This window comes from Antedon mediterranea, chromosome 6, assembly GCF_964355755.1.
Source record: "Antedon mediterranea chromosome 6, ecAntMedi1.1, whole genome shotgun sequence".
NCBI classification, from domain to species: Eukaryota; Metazoa; Echinodermata; class Crinoidea; order Comatulida; family Antedonidae; genus Antedon; species Antedon mediterranea.
In genome coordinates this window covers 1,212,794-1,238,538 of record NC_092675.1, presented here as the reverse complement: position 1 = coordinate 1,238,538, position 25,745 = coordinate 1,212,794, and the positions used below count along the sequence as shown (strand labels likewise).

The window sequence follows — 25,745 nt, the reverse complement described above, 5'->3', positions numbered from 1 at the left end:
TTGATGACGATAGTGCAGTCAGAGTGCATGTTTGGTTCCGCACAAAATAGTGCGTCGTGTAAAAAAGTGATCATTCCTAAAACGTACTGGTTTCATAAATATTGTTTTACTATATTTATTTATTATCATAATTATACAAGTTGTATAAACGTTATCTAAAAAACTACTTGGGTTCTTAAATTCTCAATGAACACAAAAATACATTTTTCCATGTGCACAAAAAAATGCAAAATACTATTAATATAAACATACGCCTAAACAGTTTCAAAAAATATTATTTGATATTTTTTGAGTTTGAAAAAAACAACGACTCGGTTTTTCTGAGTAGAACAGTTTTTGAAATCTGCCAATATACCATCGTTCAAGCTATTCTTCGCATTTTCATTTCTGAAAATGTTAAATGCATATCTTTGTTAGGCTTAGGCGTTTTCCAATAAAAATGAGATTTAAAATCTCCATTAAGATTAACATAGGCGCATTGGCTATACCACCAACCGCCACCCTGTGTATTAGCACAGTTAATATCTCGTTGACTTCTATCATTGTCTCGGTCAGTGGTGGTGAATGAATTGGGTTTATTAGTAGTCAATGAAAATCCAGTTGCATCTCGATGATCTTAAAAATAAATACAAGTAATTATTTATAGTGAAAAATGGAAGAAATTACATTAGGTGAATCAGTTAATAATAATAATATTTATTCGGCAAAAGTTCTTAAAAGTACGATTTACATTTCATCTTGCCAGGAGTAAGTAATAGGCATAAGCCCAAACAGAAAACTGCTCTTACTCCATCATTATTATAAAATACAAAAATAACAAAACTAAGTAGTACAAATTAATTAAAAACAAATCAAAACAAAGTTGTATCTTTGAACAATGAAAATATTATCATTCTTTATTGAACGACGAAAACATTCATTGTTTGTTTTATGACAAAAACAAATTGTTAATCAGTTATTTCAGTTAGTCATCATCATCCTCATCAACAAAACTCAGCTTTCTTTTTGAATTGTTGTACACACTATGTCATATCGACGGCGCTCGGATTTTAGACCTTTTAAGGTCAAGCAATTAAAAAATAACTTGTTATATTAAACTGTATGAATTGGTTTTATGACATTAGACCGTTCTCTGATAACATGTTAACAATCTAAATCAATCAATTTACATTCAGTACAACATAAAAAGCCTCACCAAAACTGGAGCGGCTTCGTATGAACTTTCCCAAATGAATTCTATATTTGTCTGATTCACTTCCAATCCGAAATTGGTTAAAAACGGCATACTGTTTAGACCCCTCTGTATCAATCATATCAATACGTAATTCATACGAATCGGATGACGTCATTCTATAAATGTTCTCATTCCCCATCCAAAATTCACCGCAAATATCGCCAAAACCCAAAGCAAATGCTTCCCAATTCTGGTTAAAATCAATAGTTCCACTTATTCGCCGTTGGAATACCTATAGAGTATTATAAATGTATATAATCAATTCAATTCTTATAAAATATGTTTTTCTGAAAAATATAAATAATAGACAAATCAACCCTAGGCCTATAGTATCTCTTAAACCGTCTTTTATAATATTTTGTACCACAATGTGTTGAGAAATATTATGTTATAAAAATACATATTCGGAACTAAAAGAAGAAGTACGAAATAGAGAAACATGAAGAAAGAAAGACAAAGAAAGAAAGGTTGACCCTGGTTGACTCTGGTCTTTCCAATTCAGTTTGTAAAATGTAAATATTAAAATTAAATTTTCATTACAAAAATTGAGCTATTGTATGACAACGTCCACCGACATTAATACAGTACATGTACATTGCCTATAATAATTTGGTGGACATTTACAATTATCTTCGCATTTTTCAAACAGTTTTTTCCAATATACGAACGAAACTTACTGTCCAAGCTTTACCATCTGTACTCATGTCACAGTAAGTAAGAAATGCGTTAGTCGGTGGCTGGTGGATTAGATAAACACCACTTACGGCACCTGGTTGATTCTTAGCATCTGTACAGTCGCTATTAAGTACACGTTCATACAGAAACACATCTTTTGCGAACGGAAAAACATCATTTGGCCCTTCTGTTGTAAATACATCACATGATCCTTTGGTTTTATCATATGCGATGTATGTACAACTAGAATAATGATTCATGCACATTTGTTGACATTCTATCAAACTTCTAGCTGGTGTCTGATGTAGATGACGACCGTATAGACTGCTGCTATTGAACAATCTTGACATTTTCATTGTGCTATAATAGCAATCCACCACATCTACAATACCAAAAAAAAACATAATCATTATTACGATCTCATTTTTACCTTAGCGACCGTACCTGTTCAGTATCAATTACCGTTCTTCAATTTCCAATCACAATATATTCAAACTTACCGGTATCACATTGAAATGTCTGGATAACAAAATTGTTTACCAAAACAAGCAGACAAATTACAAATACCATAGTGGATTCATGAAGTTTGTGTTCGTCTCCTACCTTAGGCCTATACTGTGACGACACTACAAAAATGCTTTGGCCACTTTTTAATTACTGATATTAATGTATAATTTCTTTCATAGTAACAAAGGTATAGTCACGTGTCATGGCTTATTGTGAACCCACGAATAGTCTACAAAAGAATAAATACGTACCGCTAATCAATACAATTCTTATTTTCATGTTATTAGAACTCTCTTCTTGTCACCTTACAGCATAGGTTTCCTAGTAGTACTACGCTTTGTACTTACTTTCATGGAATCATAAATAAATAAATTTCTTACAAAACACTTGTTGACGGGCTTAAAATAACGAATTCTCAGGAGGAATGAAATTATTTGTCGAACTTAAGTGTTATGTCTGTGTGACATTCAGCAGTTTTTGAAAATAGAGAAGGCAAAGTATTTGTAGACAATCGGAACATAAGCAGTGCAATCTGAAACATGTTCAAATCATTAGAACAGTACAATAAAAATCAGACATATAGTCTCGAGACCATTCTAATAGAGTGAGTGCAGAATCTGTTTGGGCTTTAGCCTATTCTCATTCCTGGTTATTTTTACATTGATGACCGAATAAATATTATTATTATTATTATTATTATTATTATTATTATAGTCACCACCAAATAGACCTTTTTTCATCAGTGCTTTCTTTAACTTTATTAAGTTGTGTTTGGTGATAAATATGTATTGAGTAAAATGACAATGGCAAACTTATACGTTATTTTGATTCAATTAAAGTACTGTACACAATTTATACAAGAACACATTTTATAAATGTTTAACAAGTTTATAATGTTTATTTCAACATACAGTATAATAGAGTATTTAAGTAAAATCAGTATTATTTTATAGCATACTATGAATTCGTAAACAGATATCAAATCTTCCATAACAAACCGAGGATCGAACTTGAACATTCTGATTCATATACATTCACCTTACCATTAGACCACTTTCGTCGCATAAAAGATTATTATTATTACAAAACCGTTTTCAATAACATGGTACGGATAATATAATATAGATAGTATTGTACTTTCATAATAAGGTTGTAGATTTTAGATGATTTGTTCTGAGCATTTCTAAGCCGGCATTTTAAAGCAGTTCAAAATGCCAGCAAAGTTCCTAAAAACGATCTAAAGCTTGGTTTCCACTAGGACGCAACGCAAGGACCAATGACAAGCGACTGTTCGAATAATTCATCGGTTGTGATTGGTCAAATTACTTGTGTGGCGCTTACGTCATTGCGTTGCGTGTGCCTGGTGTGAACCAAGCTTGATAAAGCACCAGTTTGTCATCAACACTTGACGCAGAGAACACGGATTAATAATTACAAATAGAATATTATATGTAGATTTCGAAAATATTTCGAATTTTAACTTTCTACAAATTTACAGTGCAATATTAAATCTAAACCAAAATGTAAAAATTGAAGTGCAGAATTTACAATAAAATAACTGATACAATTTAGTATTCCATTCCTAAATACAAAGGCACGTAATTAATATCTTAAGTCAAGTTTTGCAAATTAATAGTTTAATTAATAGTTTTTTTTCTTTACACACAGAACGTAGAAATATAATTAGTTGTAAGGACTAATAACATCACTTTATAGTGAGTAAATACAAGTCAGTTTAAATTGAAAAATATGCACAATGTCTCAAGAAAACGCCGCTATAAATTTTAAAACAAAAAACGACCATTATTATACCTTCACTGATATTATTTCATAGCGCGCATGCTCACTAATATAATTTTTGTCTTTGTCATTCAACTCACTTGCGTTGCGCTTAGTCCTTGCGTAACCAAAGCAACGAAATAAGCAGTTGACCAATAACAATCGACAGTTTAGATGATATATGCGTCGTGATTGGTCAAATTTAATTCTATCCACGCATCAGGACCAATAGAACGCGACGATAATCCCGTAAAACTACTAAGCAAGATTGAAAGGAGGAGCGCGAGTATTTTTTATAAATTCTAATTTGTATATAAAAATTTGAAATATTTTAGTAAGTTTAATAGTAATTTAATTCAAGGATATAGTCTTCTAGTTTACTGTAGCAAATTTACATTACAATTTGAATAACCTATAGTACCTATATAATATTGATTCAAAACTGAGTTATTAATAATTTCAAAGAATACATTAATAAACATTATAATACATATACAAGTAATTATCATGAAAATTCGGCATCGTTGTGGGAAAGATCAAGTAGTATAATAGTCTATTGTGATTTAGAAACAGAATTAGACATACAAGACTATGCTATGTGCAGGGAGTTGTTAACAACTCCCTGCTATGTGTAATACAATATTCTAGCAGTCTTTTTATAAATATATGATATGATATTTAATTCATGAAATAGAATTTGAATACGTTTTCTTTTTCTGGTGATATTTATGTACATTTTGCTTATTTAATATATTCTTTTGTGCACAATATTCTGCACTTGCATCTCACCATTTATTTGCTTTGCATAAATTATTACTAAGAAACATTCTTTCAATCAAACTATGGAATGAACATAAAATACTGTTTTTCTACCTCTGGAATCTATCGTTATTGAATACAAATATTAATTTTTTTATATTAATGTATTGGACCAATCACAACTTCTCGATGCTAAATTTGATTTGTTTTAGTATAGTCTCAGGATTAACTCAATTTAATATGCTTCAAAAAATGTTATCAAAGAGTACTTTAATGTATTGCTACTTGCTTGTTTTTGTCAACCACCACCATAAAAATACTTCCCCTTAAATGTTTTTATTATTTTATTTTATTTTGTATTTTTTGGTTCACATTATAACACCAATATTTGCAGTTATACACTAAAGTACTTTTAAGCAAAATAATATAAAGATTTTACTGTTTCTTCTCAATTGTTCTATATCTATATTATTTTTTGTTATATTATACACATTTCATCATTCAGTTAATAATCTACAATAACCTAAATTGAACAAAAAATTTTATGGATGCCATCTTGCAGAGATGACAAACGTCATGACTAGCTATACGTAAAAAAAACCCCCAAAAATAACACCTTTTTTCAGACACCATGTTAATTAAAAAATCATAACAAATCATAACTCCAGAATGGAGGGTCATATGAGAAAACAAATTACTGTAAAATGTTCTAAATGTATGATAAAAAAAAAAATTCTTGGATTGCCTAAAATTAATTATATTATATAAATTATATATTATTATACTAGAAAAAGAAACAAGTAGAAAAAGTAACAAGTAAAAAAAAACCAACAAAATTAAAATAAAATCCTAAAACACAAACAAGCTTTTATTTTGTTTTGTAGTCTTTTTACCTGGATAATGTCAGTTTATCCAGGTAAGCTAGGCATTGGATTAATAGATTTGTAATCAAAGTTTGGCAATAAATCTTTACAGGCTGTTTCTCTTAAACATAAACAAGCATAACTGCATTTTTATGTACAATATCATGTTGTTTTCCTGAGTCTATTTATATATGTTCTGATCACCATTTTGTTCTACCATCTTTCTTACGCCTATCTTGTTTGTTGTGTTATTTACCAGTAGTTTTATTCTTCAACTTGTGGGAGAGGAGGAGCTATTGGAAGGTGAAGAGCAAGGGGATCACGTAATCGTCTAAGATCTTGTTCCACCTGTTAAAAAAATCACATCAATTAGGCTAAAAAATGTGGTGTTTTGAACTTCCCCCCACCACAAAAGATTTTATTGGTGTACAAACCTTTTAATATTTTATATATTGTACACAGTGGAAATATATTGTTTCCAACATGAAAAATCACAATAAGAAGGTCTGGAAATCATATTTTATTCCTATTCTATTCCTCCGATTATAAACTTTCTGAGTGACGTGACAGGTAGATTCTAATTTTTATGACATTTCATACAACAGAAAACCGGCTTAACTCCTAAAACAGAGTAATACAGTAAAACCCACAGTAGATGAGTACACCTTCAGGACATAACAACGTGTCCCCTGGGTTAACTGAAATGCTATAACATATAAGCAGCCTCGCTCATAACACTTTAAAATTGTCCCTTAATAGGGGGTCCAAAAGCAGGGGTTCTAATGTAATGTAATTCTCACTTGTGCTACTTTATCCTTGAGGCTGTTGTATGTTGCTATGTCTAACTGTTTCCTTTTAGCAAATCGATGAAAGAACTTTAAATACTGACGATCAGCAGCACCAGGGTTTGTGTAATCCTGAAACATCAAATCAATTATCATTATTTGCAATGCAGAATGTTTGTTAACATGCTTGCCCATCCATAGATACCAAACACTTATTTCATCAAATGCATAACCCAACCTAGAATTAATCTTTTTACAAAAAAATAAGTGAGATATGAAGCATCAAATATTAATATTTTACAGTTTACAAACAAGCAAGTTTTTGTCAGTCTAGAATATGGAATAATCATTTGAATATAATATCTCTTTGTTGAATTAAACAATTTTGAAATATTGATAAATGAAGTTGCCAATTAATTAAATGGTTAACATACTTGATTGCCATGTTTTAACCATTTTTGGTTAGCTGAAATTTGAACAGACATTGTCTTAAAATTTAAGAATCTCCTACTTTTTTCTTCGATAATAATGTAAAGTTAATATAAAAATATTATTCAATAGAATAAATTATTCAAGGAGATGGTCCAAAAATTGGTTGGTTTAGGCATGGGTATAAAACTCAGGGTTCACTTAATTTTGGGTCTTAATGGTTTCCTATAAGGAGAAGGTACCCACAGTATATTGATATTGCAATAAAATTGTAACCAATCAAAATGTACTATCAGACTTACTTCTTTTGTAAGTACATAGTAACTATACAAAGCCATAGCCGAGCCATAAGTAACAAAATATGTGATTGGTTCAACAATATCCCAAGAGTATTCCCACCAAGTTAGCCGCGCTAACAGACCAAACTGTAGTGCCATGTACCCCAGTCCGCCCCAGATCACAAGGTTTGTTCGTTTTGATGCACGGATATCAAGCTCCAATTTAATCTGAAAAATAAAATAAAATTTAGAACGTGTTTATGAGTTCGACATCGCTCCGTCACACTAAAAACTAAATCTTTAGAGACAGTGAACAAGGTACAGTAAATGCAGTGCAGACAATTAAAACTCAAAAGGTTATATAATTGAACAATTGAAATGTTTAATTCTCAAGAAAAATTGCCAAAAATATTTAGACCATCAATTTGTAGTTTTGAAATAGATTTTTAATATTCAAACAATGATTTAAATAAAGACTTGCGCTTGATTTTTATCTTAATTATCATTCATTGCATACTTGGATATTAATAATTGTTTTTGTTATAGATAGTTCATATAAAAAAATGATTGTCGATATTTTTTTGATGACATCATCAATTTTGAGGACTATTTCAATTTCTCTGTATTTAAGTTTATTTAATTTTTACACTTTAGGGGGTCGGAGAGTCACTCAATAGTGCTTTGTTTCACTTTTTGACAAACCCGTCTACCCCCTAAAGTGCCCTGTACCTTGTGACCTGTTTTTTTATTATTTATAAAAAGACGAAATGAATTAAATGAAATGAAAATGAAATATACCTTCTCAAGAGGTTGAAGTTCAAGTTTAAGATCTTCAAGATGTTGGACAAGTTTCTTTTCTTGGTTTAGTTGATATTCTTCCACATGTAGTGATGAATACAACTGATATACCATAGACTTTACATCAGACAGATTAGTACTATCCTCACTAACTGCAGCAACTACAATGAAAAAACAAACAAAGACAACATTAATTGATATTTATTCAAATGAACTAATAAAGATAACAATGTCCAACCCCATTTGTTCTAAACCTCATATAATACGCTCTCAGGAGGAAACGGTCGGAAGTCTGAAAAATCATTTATTAGATTACAACTTACTTTGAAAATAAATATTACACATCCGAATAAAAATAAATTATTTCAATCCGATCTCTAGTTCCAAAGGTTTTAAAGTTGTTAATAACGATGTCTAAGTCTCATATGATGCTTAGGTAGTGTCATGTATCACATCAGAATAATTCTGGAACCGTAACAGGATTTGAACCAAAGACCCTTGGATTAGTAAGCAAGAATGTCAACCACCAAGCCACAGCGCCACTAAAATACAGGCTACCCTGGTAATAATTATTGTTAATGGGCATGGGGTCTAATGCAAGGACATCGGTATGGCTGCTAGAGAAGCATGAACTATTTGCTATTCTCTGTGGTTCAAAATCCATTAATATTTATTCAAACTCTCTATTCATTCAACTGCATAATGTAGCTTCTAAGTAGGTCTCATTGCAATGTAAATGGATACATCATCACTGTAATGGCTTGATTTCAAACTGTTAAAATAAGACAATGTCATAGAGTTTAAATATCAAATATTTGCTATTTAAGAGCGAAATTCTTTATCTCTCTCCGACTCTCTTTATAAACATGAGCATAATAAAGCATTCATAAGTTCTATCAAACTTTATGTGACAAAAAAATGTGATGTGCCCAAATATGGTAGTGATATGACATCATTTTTTTGTCACATAAAGTTTGATAATGTAGACAGAACTTATGCATACAGTGACATGCCACATACCTGTTTCTGGTGGACTGACTTCAAAAGAATTTTCATTGATCTTAAGCTGAAAATTGTCTTTCATCAATACGTCTATACTTGTTGATTTTGCAATCTTAATGCCATCTGAAAAAGATGATAATTACTGAAAAATTATGGTAAAATATGATACAGTGTATTCTCACATAATAAGACGTATATTTATGAGATAACAAACAGTACTGCAGTATGATGATTTAAAAATATTTCATTTTTAAAATAGACAAAAAATCTTAATTTGCTTTCATAATGTCTCTGATATTATTAGTTGTATTAGGAGACACTTTGACAATCACCACCCTGGGTGAAAGAATTGAGAACAAGATCGTCAGTTGTTCAAATATTCATGTCTTCTTATGGCTATGGGTAGAGGAAAAAGTTTGGGTGTTATATATTTAGTGCTATTACAAAACTAATGTTGCCTATCTTGATAAAACATTGGGCCAACAAATTCCTATCTTTCTGGCTAGCATAAACAATTATCTTAAATGGCGAAATATTTCATCTTTTGGAATGTACAAAACACTAATAAACAGTAAACATAAATGACATTAAAATACACTTGATAAAAGATGTTCGGCTGAAATCCAGTTGAAGTACTGTACAGTGCATTATGAAGGCCTCCCATTGGTTTAATTTAATATTCTATAAGCAAGATGATCTGATTAGCATGGGACCTTGCATATGTGTGCGCATACAGACGTAATCTTTAAGTTGATGTTTAGAGGCTCTAAAAAGGGCCTAATATCATAATTAGAATGTATGAAAGCCCTGTAACGTTGTTACATCTGAAGAAATTATTGCTTTATTTATATTGCATATTTAGTTTTGTCCAACCATAAAAAGAATTATTTTTAGAATAAAAAAATGACGACCTGAAGATGTTTTTTAATGGTATTAAGAGTTTATTTTTATTGATATGAACAAGCATCTTCGTAATAAACTTCTCATTATGATTAACAAGCATTTCCAATGAATGTTATGAAGTTTAATTGGATGCATTAAAGTAGTTTAAAAATCAATCATTTTATTAATTATAATGACTAATGATATCTTCTTCCATTCATTTTCTGTTGTCTTTAACATAGTGATGATGCAGAGGCATTTTGTAGCTGGTACTTTGCTTAATTTCTTGGTCAATCAAGGAAAAAAAACATGATTCTGTAGTTGGTATGGTGATGATGTAATGATGACTACAATGTGTTTTTGATTTTATTTTCGTTTTTATATATTTAGGCAAATTGTAAGATCCATAAGCGAATTCATTCATAATCCTTCTTAAAGGTGGCAATCCTGTTTACAAGACAAACGTATACACAAGATGCTCTACATAAACAAAGTCTTATTTCAGGTTTTTGGGATAAAGAGTTGTAATTTGTCATTAGATTAGAACCCAGGACTGTTGGATTGGTAGCCAAGCATCACAACCACACTCCAAACCACCAGTCCATTGTGTAACTTGTAAAGCTACTTAGAAATGACTTCGGACATTTTCTTGACTCGAATGTCTACTAAAATTGTGCTTTATTTAATATATTTACAGTAGGCCTACAAGTATGTATGCAATGCTAGGATTTGATGCTTTTGGAAACCAGTGAATGTTAACCACTGACTACTACTACACTATCTTATATAGGTATAAAATGAGTCAAATCTTCATATACAGTAGTACAATTCTGTTCATATTGATACCCCATGTGTATGGATACTGTTGTTTGATATTTAATATTTTGTATAGTGGACAAACATACACACACATTCTCTTCATGATTCCTTTCACCAACATCTAATTTTGACATTAGTCAACACAATTAGCTTTCTATAGTACTTTAAATAAAAATCTACGCGAGCCAGGGTCGCGAACGCTGTAAACATTGCAAATAGCCACCAACCACAGTGACAAATGCAATGAACAGCACTATAACCTGCAATCTGTCAAGTGTAAAATACAAATCAACTTATATACAACATACAGTACTGTAGCACATATCATTAGCATGATATTACAAACCACAGTACAGACACCATTTATTCTAAATCAATCACAAAGTAAAGTATATCATGTCTGATTAACTTGGCAAATTATTATTGGGTTATATTGAGATATTTCACACAGAGTATAGATTTTAATAAACAGTGTTCATGTCACAGTATGGGTATTTTGTATTATCATGATATATTGTGATTGTCAAGAAATGTAGCTCTGAATGGTGGTATTTCAGGAAAACTAGCTCATAAAGACATTCCTGTCTCTAGCAATTTTAAAATTTAAGCAATAAAGATTCTTTTGTTAAAGTAAAGATTTTAAAATGTGCATAATATCATGATATGACAGAACCTACAGTATTATATTTCAATATTAATAATAAAATTTAATATATTTTTAAAAATTTATATTTTATATATCAACAGAAAAGAGCAAAAGAATAAAATAAAAGTGAAATTAAAAAGGTTAGATTTGAGGAGTTATATTAAACTGCACTGCAGTACTGTATGTATAAATAGAAAGGGAACAATATTTAATATCGTACGACCGATTATATTGCCAGGGGACCTTGCTACATAATGTTGCAAACATTATACCGACAGTTAACATCAGCATTTAACAAAATTGTACAACTGAGCAAACTTACTGATACAAAATAATGCCACAGTTTAAAGCGTGGTTCCCACTAGCGACGCAACGCAAGGACGTAACGCAACGCAAGTGAATTGACCAATCACAAGCTATGGCTTATTCGCTTGTGATTGCGTTTACGTCCTTGCGTTACGTTCTAGTGGGAACCAAGCTTTACTGTCTATAACTTCGCTTGTCATTGGTTAAAACGCTTGTGATTGCGTTTACGTCCTTGCGTTACGTTCTAGTGGGAACCAAGCTTTACTGTCTATAACTTCGCTTGTCATTGGTTAAAACGCTTGCGTTGCGTTTACGTCCTTGCGTTACGTTCTAGTGGGAACCAAGCTTTACTGTCTATAACTTCGCTTGTCATTGGTTAAAACGCTTGTGATTGCGTTTACGTCCTTGCGTTACGTTCTAGTGGGAACCAAGCTTAAATAAGTTATAAATTCACTAAGTTCTAATACTGTACTTTTCATATTTAGAAACCTCAAAGTACTCCTAAACAGTGTAAACATGCACAATGGTACTCTGTACATAATGTTGTTATGTTGCTCTGACTGACAGCAAACATAAAATTTGAACAACTGATCGTTACATGCAGAGTTCATTACTATTACCAGAATCAAATTCCATACACTTGCGATATTACATCAATTAACATCATTTATCATCACTGTAGGTTATGTTATTTTAGCATTATGTTTCTCGTATAATCTATAATCATAATTTAGTTTGTCTGATAGTAATGATATCAGAGAAACTAAAATTCAATTAGATTTCTAGACTGTGTGTACAAGTTGCAGGTTTAGGAATCATAAGCAAGGCTATCTTGTTTCAGTCACTAATTCATTAAGAACAACTTTTATTACCTTGTATCGTCACTAGTTTCTACTGTATCTAATAGAGAGAGTGCTGCAGAAATTCCATCATAGTTTCTATATTAGGAAAATGGTATGCCCAGTGGCGTAACGTCAATCAGCGCTGACTGACTAAACCCCCAGCTTAAGAAGCCCCAGAGTACAAAGTGACTACTTAGTGTTGGAGGGCCCCAGAGTATGAGAGTCCAATATGACTACCCAGTGTTGGAGGGCCCCAGAGTATAAGAGTCCAATGTGACTACCCAGTGTTGGAGAGCCCCAGAGTATGAGAGTCCAATGTGACTACCCAGTGTTGGAGGGCCCCAGAGTATGAGAGTCCAATGTGACTACCCAGTGTTGGAGAGCCCCAGAGTATGAGAGTCCAATGTGAATACCAAGCTTAAGGGGTCCCAGAGTATGAGAGTTCAATGTGACTACCCAGTGTTGGAGGGCCCATTAAGAGTGCTAAACTAGGATCAGCCTTTGACCATTGCATTAGGACATTGGATTTGCCCTTTAATTCCTACATCTTTTTTCAATTATTGATGAATAGTGGCTAGTGCTGTAAAAGCCCTCTTAATTTCTATCAATTAACTTACCATTACTATAGACAGCAACAGTCTCCACACCACCATCTTCACGCTTTAAGTGGTTAATGAAATCGCCCACGTTCTCTGTAATAGGTTTCAATGTGAACTGGCATAGCTCTTGTCGAGAAGGCAGAGGAACCAGCAAAACAGGTAAACCATTACGATAGTGACAAGTTACACCTGAGGAAGAAAAAACAAATTAACAAACGCTACCAGAAATCTGAACATTATATAAAAATTAATGAAAACACTAAAACATTAATTCAGATAATATTAATAAACAACTAATAGTTATCACAGACATGATATAAAATAATTATGATCAATAAAACAACAAACTCAACTGTAAACAGAAAAAAGTTTTTATCCTGGATACAGAGGCTAAAAGTGGAACATGTCTAGAATCCATTACAAAGAAAGAAAAAGTAGGAATTTTAACTTTCTACTTTTCGAGTTAAAATCTCGCTCTTCGAGGAGAAAGGGCTATTGTCGGTTTATCCAGGTAAGCTAGGCACGAAATAGACAAGTTAATCACCTGCATGACATTCAATGTAAAACACTGCTGACTGTACACAATTAATTCTCAGTCAAATGTGAGAATAGGCATTAGAAAGTTTGGCCAGCCTTGAAAAACACAATTAGTGTAAATTTCATCAAGCAATGCTTGCAGTACCCTACCTCTAGGCTGAATTACTAAAGTTGAAGATGAAGATCTGGATCACATGCTTATTAATTTGCTTTTAGCCCTGAGCATTACTATAATCATTATCTACTAACTGAAAGATGACTATTTTTAGAAACCTAGTAGGATTAATAATATAATAATGAAAGTAGAATTTCATGTGTAAGGGTTACAGTGTACAATAAAGTAAGTCCACATCGCTCTGATCTTCACAAGGTAGTGCTATATAAATGTATTATTAATATAAATTAAGTACAGCTTTGGTGAATCCACATGGAGAGTCATATTATGCATGCTCCTCTCCGCTTTTCTGTCTCTGTGCATGGAAAATACTCTAGTAGCTAGATCAACTTTCGTATGCACTTTGAGGTCCAGAGAATTTGACTTCAGAAATTGGTTTAGGGTGGTCAAACAATCATTTTTGGCTTGGTTACACATTTTGAAAATGTGGCGAAAGGTCAAAAGGTCAGGGTGAAAGGTCATAAGACCAAACACCAATATGTCCTTAAATCTCAACAACCACTGGTCACAGCGAAGTAATTTTGGTCTCAAATTGATCAGAAGGTATACATTTATATTCAGTCTAATGGGACATTTTAGTCAAAAATGACCGGAAATGCCATTTCTGACCTTTGACCCACACCTCAGGGCATGTATGTATCTCCGTAACTACTGATCGTAGACACTTAAATTTGGTCTTAAATTGTTTGAAATAAATATTTATTATTTGTAGCACATTTTTTTAAATGTTACAAAAGGTCAAAGGGTCAAGGTCAAAGGTTATATGAACAAATAAAAATAGATACTTGTATCTCGGCAACCACTCGTCGCAGCAAGTCAATTTTAGTCTCAAAATGTTCAGAAGGCATGCTTTCATATTCCGTCTAATGGGACATTTTAGTCAAAAATTATCAGAAATGCCATTTCTGACCTTTGACCCACATATCATGGCATCTTCATATCTCTGTAAGTACTGGTCGTAGAAACTTAAATTTGGTATCAAATTGTTCGAAATATACATATTTACATTCATTGTAATAGAAAATGTGGTTAAAAGATGAACAGAAATACCATTACTAATGTTTCAAACAAAAAACATATCTCTACATAACTTATCCTTAGACAGTAATGTTATGCAATAACTGATACTTTAAATTGTTTCAATTTCAAGTACTAGTTATTGCTGACCCCAAGAACATTTTGATAGAAACGTCAAGCTCAACAGTTCTTTTCAGAATGCTAGAAGTAACTTGCCATGTGTATCCGATTAAACTCCCCGGGCATTTATTGTTCAAAGGGGTTTTTAGGGGCAGGGGAGGCATCTTTATTTGTGGTATAATATGGTAATATGTATAATCAAATAAATACCACCTAGATGTAAAAAAAAATACAGCACAATTAATATCAAAAAGTGAAAAAAATGCTTGGTAAATTGTAGATTATGGTAGTTAATGTGTTGTGATACAATTATTGTGTAAATGCATGTGGCGGGCGTATTCCACGGTGTTCTATTAGAGGGAATGGTGGCGTTTATTTGAGAGAGGCTTTTATTCAAAGCGGGTGTTAATTCGAATAAATACTCTAATTTTAATAATTATAATTCGTTTCTCAACTGATAAAAGGTACTTTACATGATTCGTTTTCTTCTTTATGCTTTTTAACGAAATGTTTCTGTCTTTTAGAATAAAAGTGACACTGTCATAGATAACATTAAATGGATCTTCTCTTCCAGGTGCCAGTATAATGATATAAAACAATGACACATCATTATCCTGACACAATTGCACTCATAATGGATCTTCATTCTATCATCTGTTTGTTTGTGACTACAATTTGACAACAATCTTTTGCATATTTTTAAATGCCAATACATAGCTTCATTACTATTGTACAATATGTCCAGCTTTCCTGAAAACACCCTTGTGTACTGTAGTACAGTGTTGTAGTATGATTTTATCATGATAACTTCTGATGCTTTTATTGTCAATGAATTCAGTACCTAAAACATGTCAAAGTTTCTAGTGGTATTGATAATAAATCTCCAGAAACATATATTGTTTTATTATCTACACTGGGAACAGACGTGTATAATATACACCGACAAAATTTATACATATTATGTATAAGTTTTGTCGGTAACATTCAAAAATATTATGCAACAGTGTTACGGAATAATGACAATGAATTGGTCTATTATAGTTGTCTGTGATACCTTTTATATTACATGATTGTACTTGCAACAGGATAGAATGAGGTTTAATCCAGTTATTATTCAGATTATATTAATTTTTTTTTTTTTATCTGGGGTGTATTTATTTGATTATACATGTTACCATTATTACACCCAAACAAAATAAACGCCTTCTCTGAATAACTAAATGCCCGGACCTTTTATTCGGGTAACTATAGTAAGTTACTTCTAGCATTCTTAACTGTTGAGCTCGAGTATTTATTCGAATTAACACCCGCTTTGAATAAAAGCCTCCATTCCCTCCAATAGAACATCATGTGGAATAAACGCTCCGCCACATGCATTTACAAAATAATTGTATCACAACACATTTCATTAATTACCATAATCTACAATTTACCAAGCATTTTGACATAATGTTATCATTTTTTTATATTAATTGTGCTGTATTTTTTTACATCTAGGTGGTATTTATTTGATTATACATGTTACCATATTATACCCCAAATAAAGATGCCTCCCCTCCCCCTAAAAACCCTTTTGAACAATAAATGCCCGGGGCGTTTAATCGGATACACATGGCAAGTTACTTCTAGCATTCTGAAAAGAACTGTTGAGCCTGACGTTTATATCAAAATGTTCTCGTGGACAGCAATAACTAGTAGGCCTACTTGAAATTGAAACAATTTAAAGTATCATATTGCATAACATTACTGTCTAAGGATAAGTTGTGTAGAGATATGTTTTTTGTTTGAAACATTAGTAATAGTATTTTCTGTTCATCTTTTAACCACATTTTCTATTACAATGAATGTAAATATGTATATTTCGAACAATTTGATACCAAATTTAAGTTTCTACGACCAGTACTTACAGAGATATGAAGATGCCCTGGTATGTGGGTCAAAGGTCAGAAATGGCATTTCTGATCATTTTTTACTAAAATGCCCCATTAGACGGAATATAAATGCATGCCTTCTGAACATTTTGAGACCAAAATTGACTTGCTGCGACCAGTGGTTGCCGAGATACAAGTACCTTTATTTATTTGTTTATATAACCCTTGACCCTGACCCTTTGACGTTTTGTAACATTTTTCAAAATGTTTTTCATATAACAAAATATATATTTCGAACAATTTAAAACCAAATTCAAGTGTCTACGACCAGTAGTTACGGAGATAAATACATGCCATGGGTTGTGGGTCAAAGGTCAGAAATGGCATTTCCGGTCATTTTAAACTAAAATGTCCCATTAGACTGAATATAAATGTATACCTTCTGATCAATTTGAGACCAAAATTACTTCGCTGTGACCAGTGGTTGTTCAGATTTAAGGACATATTGGTGTTTGGTCTTATGACCTTTCACCCTGACCTTTTGACCTTTCGCCACATTTTCAAAATGTGTAACCAAGCCAAAAATGATTGTTTGACCACCCTAAACTAATTTCTGAAGTCAAATTCTCTGGACCTCAAAGTGCATACGAAAGTTGATCTAGCTACTAGAGTAAAATTGACTATTATTATTTGCCCTAAAAACAACCAGTGTTGAGATTTTTTTTTTCTATTTTATTTTTAATCCAGAATCAACAGCAAAAACAAATCTGCCACTTACAGCTTGGTTTAACAGATACAAAGATAATTACAACTCAGAAACACTTAAATTACGATGAAACAGATAAAGATTGGAATTAAAAATGTTGATATGGGCCTGGACGAAACTATTATTTAGATAAAATATTGTCAATGTTACAGAGTATGTTTAACTCCTTTTGGTGACCGCAAGCCTTCATACTTTATACTATTAAACAAAGAATTATTACTAATATAAAGTGAACATACAAACCAATTAGGGCCGATCACTACCATATTATTCAAATATAAATATGACTCAATATCCTCACTAATAATAAAGTACCTTAATTAATAATGAACATTTATATATTAAGATATTTATAAGATATTGTATCTCTACAGCCAATAATTATTGCTACAATTTAAGAAATCGACAAAAAATTAAATTTTTAAGCTAGTGAACAATATTAATGTATGTAGAGCAGTTAAGTAGTTCAGTATTTTCATATCTACAGTATAGGAGTAATGCTAAAAGAAGTATGTATATTAATATGAAACTTCTTTCAAAAGAAACACATTATGCAGTTTGTTTTTTGTCAGTCATGTCTGTAAATCAAATTGAAACTTGGTATATTACAATATTTGGTGTTTGATTTCAAACCTGAACTGGCTGCACATAATTCAACAAGAAAAATGTAATCTACTGTGAATAGTAACTACCTACAATGTAATCTACTGTGAATAGTAACTACCTACAATGTAATCTACTGTGAATAGTAACTACGGTACCTACAATGTAATCTACTGTGAATAGTAACTACCTACAATGTAATCTACTGTGAATAGTAACTACCTACAATGTAATCTACTGTGAATATAGTAACTACCTAAAATGTAATCTACTGTGAATATAGTAACTACCTACAATGTAATCTACTGTGAATAGTAACTACCTACAATGTAATCTACTGTGAATAGTAACTACTGTACCTACAATGTAATCTACTGTGAATATAGTAACTACCTACAATGTAATCTACTGTGAATAGTAACTACCTACAATGTATATCTACTGTGAATAGTAACTACCTACAATGTAATCTACTATGAATAGTAACTACCTACAATGTAATCTACTGTGAATAGTAACTACCTACAATGTAATCTACTGTGAATAGTAACTACCTACAATGTAATCTACTATGAATAGTAACTACCTACAATGTAATCTACTGTGAATAGTAACTACCTACAAGTTGGAAAAATTGTCTCCTTTGAATAATTTATAGTTTCTAATAATAATATTCAATAAAACCTAGTTTATCTTTTAAAACCACATAATATATAGGAAACACACTATGTTTGTTAAACAAATAATAATTATTAAAACAATATGCACCAATTCATTGAATTAGCCCAGCTGAGCAAAAATGAACATATATTGTATTGTAAAATCTAATTAAAAAACATACTAATGTTATTCTATTGGCTATGGGCTAATGTTTTGAAAGGTGTTCATATACTGAAATAGTGCACCCTCAATTACCACAAACAAACCTCCACTGAATTAAATGTCAAGTAAATGTCCTGATTATGTTACCATTATAACAGTTGTCATGCTTTTCAATATTTTGACAGCCTCTAGATTTGATTATGTCTATTTACTGTACTATACTAATATTAGTGAATACAACAACATTAACAATAAAAATGTTGGACAAATAACTAGACAGCATGGTCAACATAATAATAGATGGGTCCTTTAAAAATGCAATACTGTGTATAATAAGATATATTGTTAAATTGAATTGAATACGAAATTGTAGATGTAGTATTATAAAAGTACACATGAGAAGTACATTAGTCAATATTTGTTCAAATTCTATGTTATAACTTGCATACTCCAGTGTACAGTACTAATGATAGGCCTACGTACTATTCTATATAATCAGTACTGTAAAATTGCTTCTTCAAGGGATATAGATTTACTGTGAGAAAGAATTTCATTTATAAACCTTAAACTGGACCCAAGAACGTTAACATCACCTTCAAACACTGTAAAATATGAATTTATTTTTATTTAAAGAAACATAAAAAGAAGGAAATATATATACATACAGTATTAAGTGTTATCAAATTATTTTAGTTAGCTTTGATAAATAATACATTACTAGTATGTAGATCAAACAAATAGTTACTGTAGAAGAATAGAACAATGCCATCATCAATATCATCATCAAAACAAGTATTACAATATGCTATACAAACATGGAGTACAATAGGATAGCTTGAATACAAAACAAGCTAGATTATGTGTACTAAAATGGCTGCTGATAATAAACCCTTCCAATACTTGTTTAGTATTAAACATTTGATTGATCCTCTTTATAGGACGTCACATCCTTGTTCAGAGGAAACCATAGTAAAACAAGGAGACACCCTGTTGGATCCTAAAGGTGTCTCTTATAGCATTCAACTGTTATCATAAAAAAAACAACAAAAGCGATCTTTGTAATGTGTATGCTAACAAAATTATCATCATTATCACTATCAGCTAAAAAATGCTCAGAATTCATATTCAATTCACTTATTTGTCCAACATTGGAATTGGATTATGTCCTCCCTGGCGCCTTAACTCCAAACTACAGATTCAAGTTTTCCCCCTAACATCTTCACAAATTGTCTTTAAAATATGTTCAAAATTCATCAAAAATTATGATAAATATTTGCTTCTGTACCGTAATATGCGTGATGGTAATTGAGTCCACTTGAGATTATTGCTGCAATTTATTTATTTCTGTAACTCAACGTCATTGCAGTTTAGTATGCCATGCAGGGATTCTCAACGACTGTACACTGTGACACTTACTGAATTCATTAAGAAGTCAAGTATGTGCTTATTGTGGATTTTCTTGTTATTGCTTTGACTTTTGTTGTAAAATATAATTTATACTACTGTAGTTACATACAGTATCTAAATATAATTTATACTAGTTACAAGCTGAATTATACAGTATCTAGATAGAGATCATGTCCACAGCAACTCATACACTAAATTGTTTTGATTAATTCAATAACATTAATGTTGGTTAAATGGGGTTTGCTATGTTTGATTTTTTTTTTGGGGGGGGGGGGAGGAGAGATTGCTTGTACTAATCCTAGAGTAATTGGTCAAATCCTATAATAGTTCCAGATTTTTCAGACAGTCACATCACATAAATTGTGCTATTTTTCTGTAAATGGTATTTTTATAAATCAATAGTAGTAGAGTGTGGCTGACATGCTTTCAATCCAAGGGTAATTACACAAACCAACAGTGGTGTTGCCGCTTACCTGGATAAACCAACATTAGTCTCACTCTCCGAAGAGAATACATTACGAAAAAAAGAACATTAGTATATTAAAATACCACACCCCCGTCGGATAGTGGAATAGTCCATTACCAGAGCGCCCTCAGGTAAGCTAGGCACGAAATACACTAGTTCAAATCATGTTACAGGTCCATGAATTTTTTTATCTGAGCACAATTACTTCTTGGCTCTGGTAATTAAATAGATGCCTTAATCTAGACAATATGGTTTGGACAACTACATTAAAAATTCAATTGTCATTAGCTGGTTATTAAATAGAGAGATTATAATTAGTTTAAAATCCCTCATCCATCCAGGTTGCAGATCCCTAAAGCCAATAATAACTTCCTCAAACTGTGAACTTTATCTCAATTCAAGTTAATTATTAAAATGATATTGAACTACTCACATTTTAATTAGATAGATTATTGATATCATTAGAGCATTTTTAATACTAAGAAACCTACAAGAATTTGTTGGAGATAAAAATAAATGGTAAATTTGTATTTATTCTCGGTCCTCAATCTTAACTGGAGAAATTCGGATTAGGTCCTCCACAGACACACGGCAGCTAGCTGTGCAGCGCCTACCAGATCAGCACACCGGGAGACGATCCCCTACCCTTTTCGAATAGTCTACCAATGGTTTTACATCCCATCCGAATGACGAGGCAATGGGGTAAAGCATCCTGCCTAAGTATGCAATCAGTATGGTAAAGATCTAGTCCGTTATTATCATCATTACACCATCATAACAGGCATTGCAATAAATAAATGTACATTTTTTTTAATGAATGATTGATTTGTTCAATGAATTCGTAAATTGCAATTGGAGCTTTACTTACTGTAGATATATTTATGTAGTATACAGTATGTCTATAAGAAAACATGTTGATGTTCCTATATTAAAGCAAGACTAATCATTCAACATCACTATTCTAATACATACAAGTCATTTCAACCAGAATCTTAGTATTATTAATAAATACATAGTATCGATCATGTATAACTTATATTTTACAGTATATTTAAATATTGCCATATTGTAAAGTTTCTGAATAATGATGAAAAGTTAGTTCATTTTTAGAATTACGGTATTATTAAAATGAAATTATTTATTTTTATCATTTTCCAGGGGCGATGAAATGATTCCAAAATGGTTCCATCAGTATTTTGATAGAATTAAACTCGATCTTCCTTGATTTTAGAGGTAAAAGGGTCTTTCACACCTGTTCCGACATGGTTCCGGTCCGGCGAATCGAACATCAATGTTTCGTTTTCACGCGGCTATGCGCCAATCGATATGCACGTAGCCGCGTGAAAACGAAACATTGACGTTCGATTGGATTTTCCGGCGCCGGACCAGAACCGTGGCGGGACAGGTGTGAAAGATCCTTTACACTAGAAACAAAAAAAAGGTCAAAGGCCCTCTGATTTTATGGGTACCGGTAGTTATACAATAATTCTAGGGGAATTAGTGAATTTAAACTTCTTGTTGCATTTTAGAACTATAATGTTCTTTTTAGTCAGTAATGTTTTCAAACAGAATTTGTTAAATAACATTTTTGTCATTTGTGAGTAAATACACAATAAACATGAACATGTACATGGATGTCAATTGATAGCTAAAATAAAATACTGTAATGCTACCAGTATACAATATTAATGTATGTAAAGTAAACAGTATTATTCAAATTTTCAAGGACATAGAATATTCAACCTAGTTAAGCTGCAATCTGTTTACATTCTGAATGTTGAAACAGCACGGTCATCAATTTATTGTCTCAATTCCAGAGAACAATTTAATGACAAATGTCATTTAGTTACAAGAAGTCAGCATGTTGTAGTCACAAGTAGAACATAGTTTAAGAAGCAATGCATTAATTATGCCTTAGAAAAAGTAAAGGGCATCGTGCAGATCATATATTGATCTGAGTAATTAAAATATCACATGAATATACTAGTAAATATTCACATGAAAACATAAAAATTGTAATTTTTCTTGCAACAGCAAGTGAGTGGCCAAGTGGAACCGAAATTACGTAGCCATAACATCGGCTAGGGTTCGAGGCTCACTAGCTACATGGTTCTCGTGGTGGAACGGGTCTTCTTGGATAAGGACTATAAACCATAGGTCCAGTGTACACATCTAGCTCATGTGCAATTTAAAGAATCCAGTACATCTTTCAAGCAAGTAGAGGATACCTCGGTCTACAGGTAGTACGCACACACAGCAACTGTTCATAACTGGGCCCTCTGGGAGGCCAGCCTTTGACTGAAGAGGCCATCCAATACATAAATAATAACAAAATAATATTACAAAGTCTAACCTTGGTTAACTGATGTTGTACAATAGAAAGCAGAGGAAATCCTGAAAGGTGTAACAGCAAGATCCTGAAAAAAAAAATAAATAAATAAAAACTAGTTACAGTAAATAAAACTATGGTCTCTGTGTTGCATACCAGGAATAGTGTTCGTTATCTACAGTCAACTCTCCCAATACCAGACACCTTTGGGCTGGCCAAATGTGACTCTCCCAATACCAGACACCTTTGGGCTGGCCAAATGTGACTCTCCCAATACCAGACACCTTTGGGCTGGCCAAATGTGACTCTCCCAATACCAGACACCTTTGGGCTGGCCAAATGTGACTCTCCCAATACCAGACACCTTTGGGCTGGCCAAATGTGTTTTGTTTCAAAAAGTATCGTATTAGGAATGCATTTTTAGTGGTAAAAATGAATTTGTGACTTCAAGAAAAGTCTGGTAGTAGGAGAGTTTCGGGTTTTCAGAGAGTCCGGTATTGGGAGAGTTGACTGTATAAAGAAAAATACTACAATAAAATCGTAATTGAACATTTTAAATCAGCCAGTCAGTGATGATTATTAATTAATACAAATTATTTCAAAATTCTGCATAAAACCTGAACAATATCAACAGTGATTTCATTCATTTCACCCCTGCTACGGTCCGGCTCAGGAAAATAAAATCGCAACTCAATGGTTCGTTTCCACGATGCTCCATGCGGCTATGTGCCAATCTTTTCCCAATATGCGCATAGCTGTAATTCAACCTTTTTGTCTTTATCATCAAGTAGTTTTGCCCAAATAATGCTTTTATGAATCTAGACTTTATAACTAAAAAATAATTAAGCCTAGAGAAATACATTATATGGATCTTTAATCAAAATAACCATTAACATTTCATTAGAAATTGTAATAATAATGTAAATTGTTGAATACACCATTGTACCAGTAAATGTAATTGTGAAAATGACCTTAAAACCAAATCCAATACTGAACGCTGTCAATGGTTATATTGTACCAGTTGGATAAGTAATAATAATAAGTAATAGAATTCCACTTCAGAAAAATGCTATGATGAATTTGTTTGGTAGAGCTAGCCTTCATTATTCGATCTTTTTTAGTTACAAAAAACTATTTATAATTCCTCCACATGGATTGAATTGATCTTTTCTATCTATGAGTTTCCTAATTTGCTATAATTGGTAAATAATATACCACTACTCATAGCTAATTAGTAATAAGGAAAATTTGTTTATCTCTAAAGTCATTAATTATTTAGTTAATTAGAGATAACAAACAACCAATTTCCTGCTGATAATAATTTATTTGGAAATTACACATTGAGAAACAGTGGCACACTTCTTCAGTGAAGGTGTGTCCAGAGTAATTAAAATAAATTAAATTACAATAGGCCTACTGTATATATAAGAAAATGTAAAAAAAATACAAAATATAAAAGTAACAAAAGTTATAAAGGATTTAATAACAAGGAACTAAGCATTGTATTGTTATTAAATTGTGTCCTTTAGTCGTTAATTAACAATTTTAAAATAGTTGATTTCGGAACAACTCAAAGAAATCGACATGCATGGACACACTGCTAACCACACGCCCTTCCCTGTCACAACTTTGACCCCAACCACTCATTCACACCACTCAAATGAAACATTGGTGTTCGCTTCTCCGTACCGGAACCATGATGCCGGAACATGTGTGAAAGACCCTACACTGAGTGTAGAGTGTATCTGAAAATGACGGTATGAAATGTTTGTACATTGTTCTTGCAATGTGCTATAATGTCAGACCCCTTGGCACTCTACCCTTCCAAGGTTTGTTAGCTCCTGTCGCAAAGTATGCGCCTCCACCTTCCCTCCCCCTAATTCAAAATGCTAGATCCGCCCCTGATATCAATCAATCAGTGTCCTGATATCAATCAATCGGTGTCCTCATTTTTTTTTACCTTTTTCTTCAGTATAATTTGATGCAAAGGTTGAAATCTGAAGCAGATATCACGCACGATCATTCTTCCAGTCATATCTAAAAGGACCTCTCCACCTGAAAGTAGGGTAGCAAATAAAATAAGGATAAAACTAGCTTATTTTTGAACAAAATTTTGGAGGCGAGGCCACATTTACCGTGCTACTTTCAATAGGTTTTTCCTTGACTGCTGCTCTCTGTACTGTGTGTGTGGTGGGTGAGCAGTCGATTCTCCTCCCTTGAATATGTTCAACAAGTGAAATAGAAGCAACCAATTTAACTAGCCTAGGCTAATGATGTTTTCAACTGGTAATTTTATTATTGTATGTTTTCAGTGATAAGAACCACAAATTATACGTACCTTTCCTACAACAAAAATAATAACCGTGAATTATTTTCTTTTGGTTGTTGCAGTTGTTTGTGGGCGGATATGGTTGTTGTTAATGTTGGTT

General features: G+C 32.2%; 2 protein-coding genes across 2 annotated transcripts; both read right to left on the bottom strand.

Annotated features, from left to right (window-relative positions):
- Positions 1–361: 361 nt before the first annotated feature.
- Positions 362–2,545, bottom strand: LOC140051777 (fibrinogen-like protein A). The gene is made up of 4 exons (XM_072097092.1): positions 2,410–2,545; positions 1,912–2,291; positions 1,196–1,466; positions 362–615 (listed from the first exon to the last, which is right to left on the bottom strand). Exons 1-4 carry the CDS (start codon positions 2,477–2,479, stop codon positions 362–364), a joined length of 975 nt encoding a protein of 324 aa, XP_071953193.1. The 5' UTR covers positions 2,480–2,545.
- A 758-nt stretch (positions 2,546–3,303) lies between these two features.
- LOC140050905 (calcium uniporter protein, mitochondrial-like) lies at positions 3,304–25,741 on the bottom strand. Its single transcript, XM_072095902.1, has 9 exons — positions 25,655–25,741; positions 25,277–25,371; positions 23,341–23,404; positions 13,222–13,392; positions 9,128–9,232; positions 8,108–8,268; positions 7,334–7,537; positions 6,618–6,734; positions 3,304–6,165 (listed from the first exon to the last, which is right to left on the bottom strand). Exons 2-9 carry the CDS (start codon positions 25,349–25,351, stop codon positions 6,082–6,084), a joined length of 981 nt encoding a protein of 326 aa, XP_071952003.1. The 5' UTR covers positions 25,352–25,371; positions 25,655–25,741; the 3' UTR covers positions 3,304–6,081.
- Between the last annotated feature and the right edge of the window lie 4 nt (positions 25,742–25,745).